This window comes from Melanotaenia boesemani, chromosome 3 (genome assembly GCF_017639745.1).
Source record: "Melanotaenia boesemani isolate fMelBoe1 chromosome 3, fMelBoe1.pri, whole genome shotgun sequence".
NCBI lineage: Eukaryota > Metazoa > Chordata > Actinopteri > Atheriniformes > Melanotaeniidae > Melanotaenia > Melanotaenia boesemani.
The window spans coordinates 18168117-18186677 of NC_055684.1; the positions used below are offsets into that span (position 1 = coordinate 18168117).

Below are 18561 nucleotides of genomic sequence, written 5' to 3' on the forward strand. Positions count from 1 at the left end.
GGGAGGATCGATCTCTTTTTGCGGTGTGCTGTTTTTGCTGCACCTCCATGGGGGCCCATTACTATTGATCCTTACTCTGTATGGCTGTGTTTTGGTGTACATATGAGGGTTTTGCAGTGTGTTTAATCTTGTGTGCTTGGAATTGTTCATTTATGCTATTTTCTTGCCTTGGGGGAAAAGACATCTTTAATTTTTAGGGTTGTTTTTCTCCTTCAAGTATCTACCTTGTGACTTTGCTAATGTGCATGTTTGCATGTGATTGATATGATCCATAATTTCTCCATACATTGAAGGACAGTGAATTAGAAGCTGTCTTAAAACAATCAAGCATATAAAAATGTTTAGATATTAAAGGAAAGCACAACAAAAAGGTGAAATTAAGTTATTAATGAAGAATAAAATATGGAATAGACAATTTTCTGTTACATTATGAACAGGAAATGTATTAAATGTGTAAATGCTCTTTAGAAGTGAGCCATGCATTTAATTGTGTGGCACAGTTGATGCTACTGCTGATTTACTTGGGAAATTGCAGTTATTAAACTGAGGAAAATCACTTTACACATAATTTGAAATTGAAGGCTGAATCTATTCTAATGAAGATTTCAAAGATTAGCAGATTAAAATTGAAAAAGCATAAAATGATCCAATGATCTGTAATACTGTCAGAGTCACATGTTCCATTTCTCTGAACAAATTCCCAGTGGACTGGCACCTCTGAAAATGCTTGGCATCAAAGATTAGGGTGGGTGCTGAAAAATTAATTCCTTCACTCTTAATATTTAACAGAAGTTTCAATGTTAGGAGTATAACCTTTCCTCTTTTCACATTCTGAATTCTGATGGACTTGTCTTACTGTCAAACTGGAGAGAACCTCAGAAAGAGGCAGCATAATGAAAATGTTGTGAATTTGGAGTTCTTTGTGGACACTTCACCAATCTTCTGGCTGTACTTTTGCTCCTCAAATCATCTCATTTCTGTATTCTTTTCTTATTCTCGGATCCTTCTTTTCTGTCTTGATTTGGATCCATGAATGCTGCACTCTGGATTGTGGATAACTGAACCACAGTTTTGTTTGTTAAAACAAAGCAATGGGCTACATCAGCATTTCCCAGGACAAAGCCAATTACCCCACCCCCATCCACCAGCACAGAGTCAGATTTACTGTGCTATTCTCATCATTTTTGCTCTGTTGTGGTGGGAGAAAAAAGAAAAAGAAGAAAGACTTTGCTTGTTTTATGCTTATCCCTGAAGGAAGTGCTGGAGGAGAAAACCCCTCTTTATATCTTGGAGGTACACACCCTTTGTTGAATTTACTTAGCTTTTTCCAAACATTTGCTTGGGACTGAAACATTCAACAATTTCTCGCTTTTTCATATGAGGATTTTTAGAGGTTTTACAAATTAATTTAAAATGTAAAAAAACAGCTAAAAACAAAGAAAATAACATATATGGATTTAAAGAAAAAGCTCAGCAGGGTGGAATCTGAAGTCTGATCTTTTCCATGCCTTTCTACAGTTTACCTGCAAAGTCTAAATGTAAGACTCTAATGGAGCTGCCCATCGGGATCTTCTAGTCGGCTGATTAACGGTTAGACCGGTTTTCTGGTTAAATAAATAATAAAAATGAAAATGAGCTATTTAAACAAGCAATGTTTGAATTAAACTGCTCAACTTGCAGATGTTTTTACAGTAAGTACAGAATCAGGATTGTTTTAAAGCTGATGGATGCCTCTGGAAGCAACCCCTCCCTACCCAAGTTGTCAAAGGTGGATGTAACCGCGCACTCATGGCTTCAGCTTTCCATTACTTCCCTTGATATAGCAATAAAAATCATTTACAAAAAGAGAAGATACACAGTCAAAGGTGTAACGAGGTGATCCAGCAAAACTGATGCAGACGAACGTGTGAAAGACAACAGTGCAACGAACTGCCAGCTCAACATAAAGAATGACATGAGTCTGCTAGCTAATTACTTTGGAATATCATGCTGTCAGTGTGTTGCCAAACAAATTATGAAATCACTAGTCACAGAATTTTATTTAAATTTCATATGTCTCCATTAAATGCTTTTGAAGCCTTCAAGCAGCTGATAACCCTGCTGAGACTGATGATGAACCCGAAATTAGTCATAAGGATTTTGCAGCGGATAGGCTACCAGCACAAACAAGACATGCAAATATATTATTACACTTAAGCAAAATACACATATACAAAAAAATAGACGGATGCATAAGATTAAATTTATGTGTTTAAAGTCTTTGAATATTTACAATGTGCTGTAGATTTAAAACACAATAGGAGTTAGTCTGAAAACATACATCATGCATGACTGGATTGAGACTGTTGACATATTTTTGGTTGCTGCACAGATTTGTCTGCTGTCTAAAAGAGTGAACTACATTGCCTCAAACAAATACATTGACACACACAATCACACACAAACACTGAGCTGAACCCATTAAAACATTACTACTGTGAGCACCCGAACTGTTCCAGCAGAGGTCCCCTTCTGAAACACCTAGGTGGCAAGGACAGTTGTTCCTTTTTTGTGGGATAAATCACATGAGCTAAAAGTGACTGGTGGTGTCTCACTTTGTATTCCATGTCTGACTTCTCTGTCACAAGTGATAATCAGAGTGTGCCCCCTACTGCTCTTAAAAATGGTCATCCATGTCACAGACTGAATAATTGTTGGCTGTTGTCTCTATGGAAAATTTTGTGGAAATAATATTGTAAATATACAGAAAAAGACGTTAAAACCATTTCCCAAAATCACTTCTTTTTCTTTTTTTTCAGAATTATAATTAGTTAGATTTTTTGTTGATTAACAACATGTGTTAAAAACAAAAGAAAGAAGAATAAGTTAAGGTTTTGTAATTCTTTTTTTTAAAAAAAAGAGAGTTAATTATATAAATATTAAATATTAAACATTATCAAATAGAAAATATTTAATGTAATGTTAATACACAACATCATTATGCTGTATGTTATATGATTTTGTGTGCATAATGATAAATTTAATGTCTGTATGATTCAGTTTATTTGAACTCTACATTAATTTAGAGAATAGATAATTATTTGCTTTTGCATTTTGTGTTTCTCTGAATTAGTCATGGCCATAAATGCATTATTACACAAAGATTAAATCTTTCACAAGTGTATTTAGCTTAAATCACATTAAAGCTGTTAGTTTATTTAAAAATCTTGCTGTTGTCTATATGGAGTCTGCATTGAGTCATTTCAAGCTGGTGAAAAATTAAAAAGAGAGTGCCAGAAAGCCAGAAATAAAGAAAATAAATCAGGTTCATTTAGGCATGTATAAAGAGAAACTTTACTCCTATTATTTACAACTGGTGAATACAAGGAAGTCTTATTGTTAGTAAAAACTGCCATAATTCTCAGGCCTTATTTGCTACTGTTGACAGGTTGATAAACCCTCCTGTGTCAATAGCACCTGAACTTTATTCAGGCCTCCAATGAGTTAGCCAAATTCTTCGCGTACAAAATTCTGAAAATTAGACAAGCAGTTGTTTCATCAATAGCACGTTCAGAAATATACTGTGTTCATTAAAAAACGATTCAAACACCTTGACACAGGACATCTTACAACAGCTGAACTCATCTTCTTGCTGTTTGGACAGCTTTTTTCAAAAAGGTCTCAAGGACTCTGGAGCCAGATCAGATTGTGAACTTGACTTTAATTTTGGTCATCTTCCCAGAGACTCTGAAAATAGTTGTAATCAAGTCTCTGTTAAAAGAGGACAATCTAGACAAGACAAAAATAAACAACTGCAGACCTATCTCAAATCTTCCAGAAAAGAAAAATCATCAGTTAAATGAATTTTTGACAAAAAACAACTGCTATGATGTCTTCCAGTCAGGTTATAGACAGCACTACAGCGCTGACACTGCTCTGACCAAAGTCATTAATGACATTAATACAGACGATGGAAAAATTTCAGTGTTAGTTTCACTGAATCTCAGTGCTGCATTTCATACAGTTGATCACAATATATTACTCAGACTGGAGAACTGGGTGGGCCTCTCTGGCACTGCACTACACTGATTAAAAGGTCATTAAAAAACTAAATAAGTTATCATAGTTATGCAGATGACACACAGATATATATTAAAATGCCACAAGGAGACCAAGGCCTGTACAGGCTCTTGGTAAATACATTAAGGAGATTAATGACTGGATGTGTCTGAACTTTCTTCAGTTAAGCAAAAACAAAACTGAGGTGACTGTCTTTCGAGCCAAAGAGAAACGATTAAAGGTCACCACAGAGCTTCAGTCTACCTAAAAACACCAACCAGGCCAGAAATCTTGTTGTATTAATGGATTCAGACCTAAACTTTGAAAAACACAATAAGGGAATCACAAAGTCACCTTACTATTACCTTCAGAATATATCAAGGGTAAAAGATCTGTTGTCTTAGCTGGACCTGGAAAACCTAGTCCATGTTTTCATCTTAAGTCAGCTTGATTATTGTAACAGTGTTTTTACAGGTCTACCAAAAAATCAATTAGACACCTGCAGCTTATTCAGAACTCTGCTGCTCGGGTCCTCATTAAGACCAAGAAAGTGGACCATACCACTCCAGCTCTGCGGTTTTTACACTGGCTTTCTTTTTTTCAGAGAATAGACTTTAAACTTCTGCTGCTGGTCTATAAAGCTATGAATGGTTTAGGGACCAAAATACATTAGTGACCTCTTGACTCAGTACTCAGAACCTACCAGAATCTTGAGGTCATCTTGATCCAGTTTCTTATCCATTTCCAAAGTCAGAACCAGACATGGAGAAGCTGCATTCAGCTTCTATGCTCCACATGTCTGGAACAAACTCCCAGAAAGCCTCAGATCAGCTGAAACACTCATTTTTTTAAATCCAGGTTAAAGACCCACCTGTTCTCTGCTGCATTTCAATGGTTTTTATTTAAAGTCCAAATCTGCATCTTTTTGATCATGTTTTTTTATCCTTTCTCTCATGTTTTTAATTTAAATTAAGCTTCCAATTTTCTGAATTGCCAATGTTTCTGTAAAGCACCTTGAATCACCCTGTCGTTGCATTGTGCTATACAAATAAACTTGCCTTGCCTATATGCTGATTCTGTATAGAAAGTTAAAAAATTGCATTGTGTAACATTTAAGGTAAGCACTTGATAGAAATTTTATACAATACGTCATGTGTTTTTGCTGTTTCTGTGTACAGCAGTTTTTTTTATACCTTGGAAAGGGAGGGTGTAGAGGGGGGTATTCATCTTGTTGCAGTCCTCAATGTTATCATTTGCTGCAGAACAAGATACCCATGTGTGATGTCATATTAGGAAACACTTTATCAGAAGACACTCAATATATTCCAGTATACTGAGTGTTAAAATGATTGATGCAAATTTAGCCTGTTTTCATTCTACTGTCATAAAATACCCAGTTTTTATTTCTTATTTGTATGTTTTATCAGTTTAAACTAACACTCAAATGTTTTGCTTCTTCATTGACATATAGATAAATGTTTGGGATCATCTCACAAAGTAACTTTTGTATTTTACAGGCTCCCAGAGGTCCGGATCTCAGACAACGGCCCATATGAATGCCACGTAGGCATTTACGACCGTGCAACGAGAGAGAAGGTTGTCCTGGCTTCAGGGAATATTTTTCTTACGGTTATGTGTGAGTACCATCTCTGTAGTTAAGCCAAGAAAACATCTTTTAATGGGCATTGTTCAGAGCAGACAATATGTATATATATATATATATATAAAAAATAAATAAAGGTGCAATGGGTGCATGGAGAGTTACTGTTCAAAGTCAGCAGGTTGGAGAGTGTGACAAAGATTGAAAACCCGTTTGCAGTGAAAGCCTGTAGGCAGAAGAAAAACCTCTTGATCGCTCAAAATATGTGAGGTTTCAAGTTTTATGTGAGGTGCTGGAGGGACAAACCTGACACAAAAGCTGTTCTCCAGCAAGAAAGAGTAAATTCTTTAGGAAAAAATTAACGACTGTGTGAAATAACAGTCCAGTTTCACCAGAACACACAAGTGTGTTTGTCAATTTGTACACAGTAATGTTAAAGTTCATGATTATAAATTGTGAAATGACAGTGTATCTTGTTTTCTGTCGTGCAGCACTCGTGACATAGCCAGAATCAAAATGCTTAAATATAAAAAATGTAAGTCTATTTAGCTTTTTGTAACAGATGTACAGTTTGTAACATTTAGGCCTAACTATGTACATTAATCCTTACCTATGTTTGAAGCCTAAACCTAACCATTCATGGGTGGGTACACAGTGGAAAAGGATTTCCAAATGAGAGAGAAGTAGACAACTTCCAACAAGTTCAGACAAAAATTGAGCAAGATGAGCATTCGGCAAAGATCTTCAGAATAAAACAAAGGCTGTTGGATTGATCCATTCCTTCCCTGACACGAGTCCTTTCATGAGCATAGGAACATCTATGGAGATGCCCTGAAAAAACAACCAGTTTACCAGTTTATTTCTGCATTGTGCTGGTTGTGAAATCACTGCAACACAGTGTGGTCTATTAAAGACAGGCAATTTCTATCCCGAGCATAAAGTTGCAAAAGAAAAAGCATGATCAGAGAGTGATCTCTTGAAAATAGGCAATTGTGGTTTATTCAGGCAATTACAGTGACAAAAACACCACCATGTAATATGCTGCCTGCTCAAGAGACACAATGCTGCACAATAGTCCTTTACATGTCTTTCACACAATTCAAACTTTCATACATATACACATATATAGCAATACTGACAAAGAAAAAACACCATGTAATATGCTGCAGTACTTATGTAAAGAACTAAAGCTGAACTTAGAGTGATTGAATGGCTGGGCAGTATCTTAGCAACTAACCTAGCAATATTTTATTATTTTTCTTTTTTTTTTTTTTTCAAATGTATGTGGAGCATCATGTAAGACAAACGATAGCTGAATACTGTAAAACAGTATACTGCATGTCCAGCAGCAGAACATGTTTGAACAGCAGGTCTCTGTGAGCTGTACATATGGTGTTTGTAAACCCCAGTATGCCATAATCTTAATTTTATCTGTCGAAACATAGTAATATGTTATGATGGAATTTATACAAAAAGTGAAAAAACATGGATGTATAGCAATGAAAACAGTGATGGCACATACTTCTACTAAAAGAGAATTATACAAAGGAGAGAGGTTATCAAGGCTGAGCGACCCCCCCAAGAAGAATAAATTGGAAAGGAGGGTCTTTGAACTTCAAATAAAACTCACTCAGCAGACAGAAGAATTCTCCACTATGAACCAGTGTAGCAATTGTGCACACGTCTGTCACGAGATCATGTTGTGGATAAAGCAAAGAACTTCACTATTTCAGCTGCATTAAATCAATACACATGTATTTCACAAAGAATAGTTATAGCTAATTTAGTTATTAGTAAATTTACTACAATAATAATAGTAATTCTCATTAATATTATTATTCATTTGATGTCATCCAATGTAAATTCTGCCCCCCTCTGAATGAATGGAATCTCTGTGTATTACATAAGCAGTAGTATCGTCACCAGTGCCTGTGGTGAAACTCAGCACTCTGAGCCAAGCAAGCTGGTCTGGTTGATAGTATTAAAATTAGCACAAATGCATTTATTATTAGAGGACTAGCCTTTCCTTTTCATGGTAACAGCAAATAATTTTTAGATATGTGTAAAGTGTTTTTTCCCCTTTTTTCCCCAAACATACAAACAATGAAGATAAAAAGATATCAATCAGTGTAGGTTAATAAGTACTACTGCAGCTTTCTTTTGCTGTTGAGAGAATCTGTATGACATCAATAATTAATCAAAACATTTCTTATAAATTTTTCTATACAGCTCCTTGGGGTTACACAAAAAAGCTGATCTAATTTTAGTGGTGATTGTGATCTAAAATAATTACCTGTTAGAAGGTTGTTGTTTCTTTTTACTAGGAACAGACGTGATATCTTAGGATGGGTTTATTTGACAGTAGAAACTGATGTAGCTGAATATACAAGTTGATGTCTTTCTACTTTACTGTTGACTGAAGTACAACCTGTTTCGGTGCACTCTGCATTTCTATGATCCACATTTTTAGATAAATTGACTTTCTGTGTATCTGTTAAGCAATCATGTTGCTTTGATGTTGATTACCCTTTGCTTTATATCACATACTTAAGACATCTCTTCTATCTTGTAATTACAGTTGACATTAGCTGGTTTCTTATTTCATTTAATCAATACAGCAAGTTTTGTGCTTCTTGTCTAAACCTCAGTCCTTGCTGTAATTAATGAAATGAAGTCTCCCTAATGACAGCTGCTTCTCTTGCATGATGTATCAATCCCGGCCTCGGAACAAAAAAGAGAGAAAGAGAGAGAGAAGGAGAGAGAGAGAGAGAAAGGCTGCTCTCCATGTGGTCTGGTGGCTAATTAGCAAAAGTTAAATTTACTGGAACACTGCAGGGAAACAGCATGTCACAATACCACCTCATTATCACTTTTTATGACCCTGAGAATAGAGGTTTTTTTTCTGTATCTTATTCATTGATTTTTTTCTTTTGTTTTCAATAAGATCTTGACCCTGTATTCTGTACTTTTTTTTTTTATCACCAATTCCATGCCTTTGTTTTAGCACTCCCCTGGTATCAGTGACAGGAAATTTACTCAGTTAACTGTTTCTTGTTTCAGTGCTGGGTGGGAACAAGGGAATGACGTGGTCTTGGGACTGTTGGAGCACCGTAATTCAGCTGGGTCTTAAATCCCCACTTCACTAAAAAGAAAGAAGAATGGCCTCTGGCATGGTGGGCTAATTGCCATCTAAACTGAAACAGAATTATTCATAACCTATTAGTATGTCAAGTTCAGTGGGAAGTAAAGAAAAAAGTAGAGGAGCGAAAAAGAAAATAAGAGGAAAAAACTTAATTAACAGGAAGCCATACATGGTGAATAGTTTAATTGTTTAAAGGGCTTCATAAATTAGAATTATCATTTTAATGAATCCCCTGCCAAGAAATTCAATCATCAAGTTGTACTAAACCCTGAACTCTCAGCACCTCAGTTACTGTTCTTCACTCTGTGGAGTTCAAAGTTTTAAAAGTCCTTTTTTTTATTGTGCAACATCAGCATATGTTGGCTTTATTAAGCCTGATGATTTGAAGGATCAGTCACCAAAGGGACTTTTTAGTCATACTGTTATTTAGTTCAAGCTGCACCAAGTGATTATTTAAATTAATTACTGTTATTATAAAATACGTCATTTCTGGAGATTGTGTAAAAGTGTGATCATTTTACAATTTGAAAACAGTTATGATACATCTATTATTTGTGTAGTTTATTGTGTACATTATATCCTCTGCATAGCTGCAGAAAAAAAAAAAAAAAAAAAAAAATCCTGGTAAATTATGATGCAGTACCAAACCCATAAATGAGCCTGTAATTATATGATGTCTTACTCACATTTACTCCTTAACTTGAACGCGTTATTATGCAGCTCTCTGCCTGTCAATGCGATCACTGATATTACTGTATGATAATTTATGGTTGAGGCAGGCTGTTGTCTCCAGAGTTCAAAGTCAAGATTTGAACTAAAGGTCAGGGATGAGAAGTTCATTGAAGGAAAATGCTAAAATAGGCTGATGGATAGAATCCTTGTGAGATTATTGAATTTACTGTCAAACCTTTCTTCTTTCAGCCTGCAAAGGATATATTCAACAAGATGTAAACATCAGTGTGGAGAGGTTGTACTATAATGTTGTTTATTCATTTGACCTCCTTCATGTTGGCATCTGTTGCTTTGAGGGGTCAGCCGAGTTACATCCTAAGACAAAACATTCAAGCTACACCAGAAATTTTAATGAGATTCACAGTAAGCACTAGATGACATTTTAACCTTGAAGTCTAGTCATATCTCTCATTTAGTCCTGAGAATCGCTGGCTAAATTCAGCCCACTTTTAGCCCAAGTTCAGCTCTTTTAAGAACTTATTTCTTCATCACTTAAACAACTGTAAATTTGTAAGATGCACAGCCACACTCTTTAAATCATGCTAACATCATAGAGAGCAGCGGAATTTCTTCTTTTGTTGTACGTCTTTTACAGAGTTTCTAGTAAAAATCTAAATATACAAAATAAATAAATTAATTATTAAAAGATTTTAAATTATAATTGCAGTCAAACTGATTTTTATTAGATAAATTCACAGATTTATTCACATGTATGTGATCGGTGGGAAGAGGCAGCATTTGGAGTAGTTAGGTTGACATATTACTTTAATATAGTAAATTCAGTATTTTGTGCTTTAAAAGTTAAAATGTATTCATGAAATTGTTTAAACAGTCACTAAAACAGATATTTCATGCTGTAAACAAAGACATATCTGTCCCCATAAACCAGAGGTCATCATTTCACTCGGTGGGTGAAAATAAATCGATACCTCTTTCCCAATGGTCAAGATGTGGTCATTATTTGTTATTACCCAAAGTGATTCCTATACGACATTTCAAAGATTAGGAGAAAGGTTATTTGCCCCTTCAGAACAGAGCCTGACCTTGGGAAGCCAGTACCTGCTTTATGTGCTCACTGTGTACGTCTGCTGTGTTTGTGTCTTAGATGACTCGTTGTGACTTCTCTGCTTACAGAAGAGCACCTTAATAGCCTTGTGTTTAAACATCTTGTCACGTAATTTCAGAAATCCTTTCGTCTAACCTTTTGTAAAGCTCGAGGATGTAATTTAAAGGATATCCTTCATGAGGGTGCAGAGTTGTTATTTATAACCTTAAGAAACAGAGATGGGACCTAAGGTGTAGAGCGACTTAATTACTGTCTCATGCCATATAACTGGGATTTGCTTCAATAATGGACTTGCAGCCTAAATTAAGCACTATCTATGTACATTTAGGTGCCTGTTTAGAAAAAGGTGGGATTAATGGTGTACAAGCAAAATCCTGAGACACCAGATCATGAAAACAGCAACTTTGTGTGTAAGATTAAGATTTTAGAGGCTGTGTACCAAGGTATATCAGGTTGTGTGTTTATGGATGTTTGTGTGTTTGATGGATTGTGAGTGTTAATGTTTCCTCTGGACTTTTTAGAGAAATTAAAAAAAAAAAAAAACAGCAAAAGATGTTGGTCAAAACTGTCTCATAGAGGGACTCAAGCTCCCAGAGAGGATGCCAGTTTGCTGTATTCAGACGTGCTTTATTTCTGTCTTCTTGTGGCGAGCTTGTGGTTTCCATGGGGGATTGTCCAGCCCTTTGTTACTCTGTAATTTGCCCTATGTTTCACCTCCCTGCTTATTTCATTTGATGTCGTCTATCAGCAACACACAACCCTCAACAGACATGATACAAAAAAATGTCACATGGACACAAATGGAAGGATATGTTCTTTTTGCTTTTTGACAGGATAATACATCAACTGTCTATCCATGTCCAATTAGGCTTAATCACTTTCTGTGTCTTTTTAATAATCGATCAAAGAGTCTCCTCTGAGAAATCCTTCTGACCCCCCCTCTTCACTGTCTCAGAGTAGCTCAAAACAGCAATAAATTATTTTTCTTTGGCACTTTGAGTGGAAAAAATAAATAAAAAACAAATAGTAATTCACAAAAACAGATGAATTATTAAATGTCTGTCTTTGAGCAATACCCTGAGCTGATAACTGAGGCAAAAATAAAGAACCCATGGGCTTCGTCAAGGATACCCAACACTGACCTGATACAAAGTCCATCATTTACTGTATGCATAACAATATTTCTGATTTTTATTTTCCTTGGCAACCTTTCATTCTGGTAGTGTTTTGTCAAAAAAAATGTTTTCAGTTCCTGTTTTGTTACTTTTTCTTGATACCCACTGAAACATGTGATTCATAAAAATTTAAGATCATCGGTCAAATGGTGAACTCTGCTGCCACCATTTTACTTCTAATTAGACTCCACCGGGCTGTGGCATAAACCTAAAATCATATTTGGAGTCATACTGTATCTAATTTAAGGTCACTTTAACAACAAGTCATTTTTCTACAGTCATTTTTACCCCCGAGCTCCTCCTCATTTGACATTCACCAGGCGCTCATCAGCAGGGTGGCTGACGCATGCCAATCCTGTAGCTCCATGAATAAGCTTGTTTTCATATCCAGGGATTTTACAAAGCAAAAAAAAAAAAAAAAAAAAACCCATCTGGTGATCGCATATCATCAGTTTATATTCTGTTCAGTGAATGAATTAAAGAGGAAATTTCATGTGATTTTGATAACTGATCATTGTATCTGCATTAGTAATGGCATTATATTCAATGAGCACATTAAAAGATGAACTTATTTTAGATGTTAGCAATAAAACTGCATGCAGAACACACGTTTTAGATGTGTTGCGTATATTGAGTTGTTATAATGAAAAAAATTTAATTTTGTTCTATGTAGCATCAAATGATGTTGATTAAATCCCATAAATCAGAACTTTGCCTGCTTGTCATGCATATATCATCTCTGAATGTCCTTCCCCTGATGCATAATCCCCGTCAAGACAGAGAAGTGGTGGAGGACAGCATGCCACCATTATATAGTGTAAAATACTGCCCAGACTGCTACCTCCTTAAGCCAGTGAGTTGCATCAAATAATGGGTAGGGCAAGGTCAAGGTTGCAGAACCTCAAAGTTGTGGAGTTGTCAATTAAATGGAGACGGTGTTTTAAGAAGAATAAACTTTCAGCATATCAGCATTTTTTTCAAAGCACAAACTAAAACATAGAAGAATACATCTTCAAATGCATCCAAGAGTCTTTAAACCATTGCTTTAGAATAACCCTGTGATGTCTTTCATGATGCGGCCCTTTCTTGTTTTCATGTGTGGCGTTCCTTCATCGATGTGTTTGTCTGATACTGAGCACAGTGCCTCCCCGTTGTCTCCTTGTGGTTGTTTGAATGCTGTGAAGTGTAAGCTTCATTCCCTTCACTCCTCCTCACTAAGGATGTCTTCATCACTTGCTGTGCTCTGCTCCCCACCAAGGTCCCTCCTTTTGAGCGTGGATGACAGAGGAGACGACAGAGGAGAAACAGCTTTGCTTCCCTGGAGACGAGCCACTGATTGTACTAAAGGATGAGAAAACCTCTTTGTTTCTCTACCTTTTACCTCAATATCACCTCACTTGATAATTCTCCTCTCCTTACCTTGTAAAATAGTTTGTGGTTTCACAAGATTTTCATAACAAGTTTGGCAAAAGTTATCAGTGATATCTGTTTCTGTATAAAACAGATTAAACGTAAAAAGGGAGGTTATGCAAAGTAAAGTCATTTCTTTCAGGAAGCTAACCCACAGTAGTTAGTTGAAAAAGGTCAACTACTGTGAAACGATGACTAGGAAGCCCAAACTCCCTAGGCTATTAAATTATTCCAAACATGTGCAGTGTACATATGATATATTATTTAATCTATCGTTAGCTTTTCCCAATGTGATAACAAGATGTTTAGTTATTTGCTTCCTTCTCATGGTATATAATTATTGATAGTAAATGGATTGTACCTAAATAATGCTTTTCTACTCACTTTTTCCATATTCAGTTCTCACATAAATCTGTATTGATGCTGAAAGCAACAGAAGGCGTCTCTCACACTTATTTCCTATAGACACCACATATTTATGTAGACCATGTTGGAACTTGCATTATTGAATTTATGTTGTACTGAAGTTGAATTTTAGGTACAATGTGATTGAAAATCCCTAAAAGACTATTTATGTCTGAGTAATGAGACTGAAACTGTTTGAACTCATCATTTTGTGTCATTTGCCTTTGAAAAAGTAGAAACTTTTAATATCCCCATTTCTCTTTCAAACCAAACATACCTTTGATTTAAATGTCATACATTTGATGTTATATGCCTTAACTATTAATAGGCATTTATTTTTGTACTTGTGAACACACATACTATTGGTATTAATGATTAGTTTTTTTTTTCCTTTTCTTTTCTTTTAAGTAAAATCCTATTTCTCATGGATGAAGTCTGTCAATCTCATTTCCTTCAGTGGATCTGTCTGTGGTGCTGATACCTTCGCTGTGGTCTTAGCTATTTGAGATTGACATTCATCTGTGCTGCTGCACAAAGGACTTTGAGACAGGCAATAAATTTATGAGGACAGAAGAAATGCCGGTTTAGGAGCCCCTGAAAGCAGCCTCTGGGTATGGATCAAATTGATTTTTTTCTCAGTGTACCCATTTTTTTAAACTTGAATAGGAATCAAACCAGGGGGAGCTACGGGGAAAATTGAAAGTGGAAACTCAAATTATATTGGGACTACTATAATGTCCCATAGAAATAGATAATATCAAGGGTAAAGTAGCCAAGATTAATTGTGAAAATAACTTTTTTTTTTTATCTAAAATTGTCTTGGTCAGATTAATAAGTTAGTTATAACATCGCTGGAGAAGCACACGTTTTTAGATATTTACCAGAGGCCAAAGCTGCAGAAAACAAATAAATTTACCTTTAACAGTACACCACTGCTCTCTGAAATTGTATAGGAAGTCCATTATTCACACTTAAGTATAAAACATCTAAGTTCAAGAACACACACCTGTATACTCTCTCTTTCACACACATTATCACACTCGAACCCTGATAGGGCACACATACAACCCCTAGCCCTCTCTGCAAAAACATCCGACAGCAAAACAATTCTGAATGAAATATCAAACACTGGCATTCTGAATACACTGAAATACAGAGGAGCATGAAACAGGGAGTACCTCTGAATATGATGTCAAAATGAATCTCCTCCTGAGTTATAGTTCTTAACATAGATACAGAGAAACAGAAAGTAACACAGAGCATAGAGATATATGGAGAAAAGTGAAATGTGTTTTCAGTCCACTTCATGAAAATAATAATAATAAAAAAAAAAACAAAAAAAAAACAACTGTTATCCTTTTAGTTCAGTGTGAATCAGTTATAGATTGCCGGGCTCCTCCAGTGAGACAGCTGCAGTTTCTCATTAGAAGTGATACGAGTTCCTGCAAATAAAACCTTCATGTGAGGGCAGTTTTGTTCCAAACAGACCTCGTTTTATTCTTGAGGTATTATTGGCTTAATTGTTAATTTGCAACAGCATTCTAAAAATATCAGAATCAGAAAATATTTCTAATGAATTGATTTACATATTCAGGTATTTTATCTCCCTTGTAAATATAGAAATGAAAGCCAATGCTTGTGAATTGTGGCAGTTTTCTAAGCATCAAATACCTGTTTGATGAATGAGTTTTATTTTAGGAATTAACCACTAATTGGCACATTCAGCCTAACATTCTTGTTTTATTATTTCAGTAGGAATAATTGCACCTTTGGGAGTTATTTCACAAACAGTAGGTCAGATCAGGTAAAAACTATTCACCAGAATATTTCACATGGGGATGGGCTACGTGTTTGTAGGTTTATTGATTAGAGTTGCATTACCAAATCCCAAGCTACAGTGTAGGAAAAATGTTAATATGTTGTTGTATTACATTACTTTGACCCTGTCAACCGAACAGCAACAAAATGGAAGTGCTATTACTGTGGATGTGTATGCTTGGTCTGTAAAGCATACCGATAGTGCAGTGTTTTAAAGAACGCTGCATGTCAAGTATCACCAACATGAATGTTTAGTGTCAATGTTTTCCAGAAGAAAACTGCAACAGGAAAAAGGTGATAAAAGGTAAACTGTTATTAGTTATATTGTATTGCAGTAAAAAGTCAGCTTTTCTACCTTATACAAATGTAAAGAACCCAAATCAAACCAGCTTTTGGTATGACGACGCTCTGCCTTCAAAACAGTAGCAATTCTTTTAGTAGCTACGACAGCACTGTTTCTTGGGGTACTACGAATTTAGTGGCTTGTCTCTTTATATGATCTCAGAATGACTTGATGTTCAGAGCTCTTCAGAGGACATACCAAATGCTGTAGGACTCCTGTTCTTCCATTTTTGTCACTAAATATAATTCCTTGTGACTATGGAAGTTTGTTGGAGAGTTAGTGTGATGCACAGTGAATCTGGGACTGATCTAACTCCTTCTTGATGGATGTGCATGATGCATAAGGATCTTGCATGTCTAGAACCTTACAGGGATAACAATGTGTGCTCAGTACACTTGCTTGAAAATGCAAGGCATTTTCCTGTGGCTGATATACTCATAGCAGCTTTGCTCAAATGTGCACTATTCATGACAGTCACACAGCACACAATGCATCATAATTTCCTCCTATATTCATTATGCTTATAGTTTGTATGGCCAGAAGAAAAACATACTATGTGAAGGATGAACATAACTCAACTTTAAATGGCAGGAGAAGTTAAATGGATGGGGGGGTATAAATTTTAAAAAATGGTGAATAGTTTAGTTTGTGTGCATACATAAACATACAGTCAGAGAACACAAAAGAGTCATCACCATGGAGAAGCTTTGTGTTCAGAGAAAACCAAGATCACAAAAGCTCAGGTGCCAAAGTGGCCGATGGAGCTGACACAACACCTGCCAGTTTTTATCCCATATTTGGCAGCTTGGTCAATGTTCATTTCAAGCCCTGTTGGCACAACATTTGCACTGGCATCAGTGGTAATGGGCAGGTGTTGCCTGTGTGGGGACATAAAGATCTCGACTGTTGTTCTAAAATTAGGAATCTGGTCACTGACCAAGAGTAAGAACTGAAATAATTCAAGACTACGACATAAGAAAGGAATGACTGCTTTCCAGACTGAAATAGAATGTGGGGACACTCGCATTGAAATATTTATTAGATATGTAGATGATTTTAGATAACAGAATTCTGCACTATTACAACAAAAAAAGTTATATGGTGTACACTTTAAAGCAATTATTGATGGAGTGCACAAAGGTTAAGCTTTTACTGATCTCCACTGACAGGAGATCTGAGGACTCTGTCACTCTGTTCTGTCATGTCGGTGATACAGTCAAGGCAAGCCCTGCAACGCTTAAAGGACAAGATACAAGGATATTGAAAATCCATGCTAAGACTAAGAAAATAAGCCTTGAGAACAGGAAGGATGTGAGTGCTTCTGTTCCAGTTCAAATCTTGACTTGAGTTTTTGGAAATGTTTACCCTTAAGTAAAACATGAATTCTAATTAATCATGTTTGACACTTTGGAGAAACTCATTCACAACACATGCTCACAGCCAGCCTTAAAGCACTTATTAAGCAGCCAGTATGACTCCTCTTGAGATTTTTTACACTGTTTCGTGAAGCACACAACTCCAGTTGGCACACATTCCCTTGTTGTGACTTGATATAACTAAATGTTGAGTTCACTGCATCCTTTTGTCTAGAGATCTATTTTATTTCCACTATCATTTTAATGTCATTTTTCCTGATTTTGTTTAGTTGTCTTTTGGTTTCTTGGGTATTTGTTTTGATGAGATCTTCAGGTTTTGCTTTGTCATTTGGTTTTAGGCATCCTTTGCTCTCGTTCAGTCCTTTTTTTCTGTCTAATTTTTTATTTTAGGGAGTCTTATTTCTTGTGAATGTTGTTCAGCTTCTTGTCTCTATTTTCTTTTCCTGTTTAGTTTTTTTTTTAGTTTCTAGCCATTATTTCTCAGTTGTATTTATCCTCTTTACTAAGTCACAATGTTGCACCTGTACTCATTTCTCACCTACACCCACACACCTTATTTTGTATCCGAGTGTATATATACTCATGCGTTTGTTTTGATTTCAGTCAGATCATCAGTATTTTGTCCATTTGTTTAATTTGTAATTAGCATCTGGTTTACTTTTTGGATTAAAGCAGCATCTTTGGTTTTGGTTCAGTGAAGTTCTTGTTTTGACATCAGTCTGCTTCCTGCTTGTTGGTCCTACATTTGGAACTTCTTCTTTACCATGGATTGTGTCAATTTAATACTTTAAATTCAACATGCCTAATAGCTGCTTCATGGATTAGTTGCCATTTCCATTATATGTTTGAGGAATAAGGTAAAATGAAAGACTGTAGTGGGTAGATTAAAAGCAGTATTCAGAAAATGCTGAAGCCACATATTTAATTTCTTCAAAATGTGATCATCTATTGGTGTGGAATTGCATATTTTCAAGTCTAGGAGGTAGTAATATTATCTTCCTTTGGCAGTACAATAGTCACATAGATGTAACGAGCCATTGGGCTTTTTCCATAGGCCCACTTGCCACGAAGCCAAATCAAGCATCAGTGACGTGTGTTTACCATGCGCCATACCAGTAAGCACTGCATCTCCTTGCTTAGAACCGTCTGGGAAGTCCTCCAGAGCAGCACTTACTTTTTAAAAAAGTACTCAGTAAGCTTAGCATACTGGTATGAATTGACAGGAGCATTATAGTATGTATCTAGTCTGCATGCTAATGTTTTCACACCCTTTTTTTAACCTTAACCCTTTATCAGGCACTCACTGAAATACTTGGAAATTTTGATTTTCAACCATAGAAATATTACAAGACTTTAAAACTTGGATACTTTTTTTTCTAAAATAACAAAAGTTATACACTAGATAGGTGGTCAGTACTAACTGGTTTTTCAAATTTTTATGTTGAAGACAGATCTC

The 18561-nt window shown here is 35.8% G+C and overlaps 1 protein-coding gene across 2 annotated transcripts in view; it reads left to right on the forward strand.

Moving 5' to 3' along the window:
* The window catches only part of igsf21a (immunoglobin superfamily, member 21a), a 172813-nt gene that overhangs the window by 98542 nt on the left and 55710 nt on the right, over positions 1–18561 (forward strand). For both annotated transcript variants that reach the window (XM_041980672.1, XM_041980673.1), the window contains exon 4: positions 5556–5674. In XM_041980672.1, coding sequence (XP_041836606.1) covers positions 5556–5674 — 119 coding nt within the window. The remainder of the gene's footprint in view (positions 1–5555; positions 5675–18561) is intronic.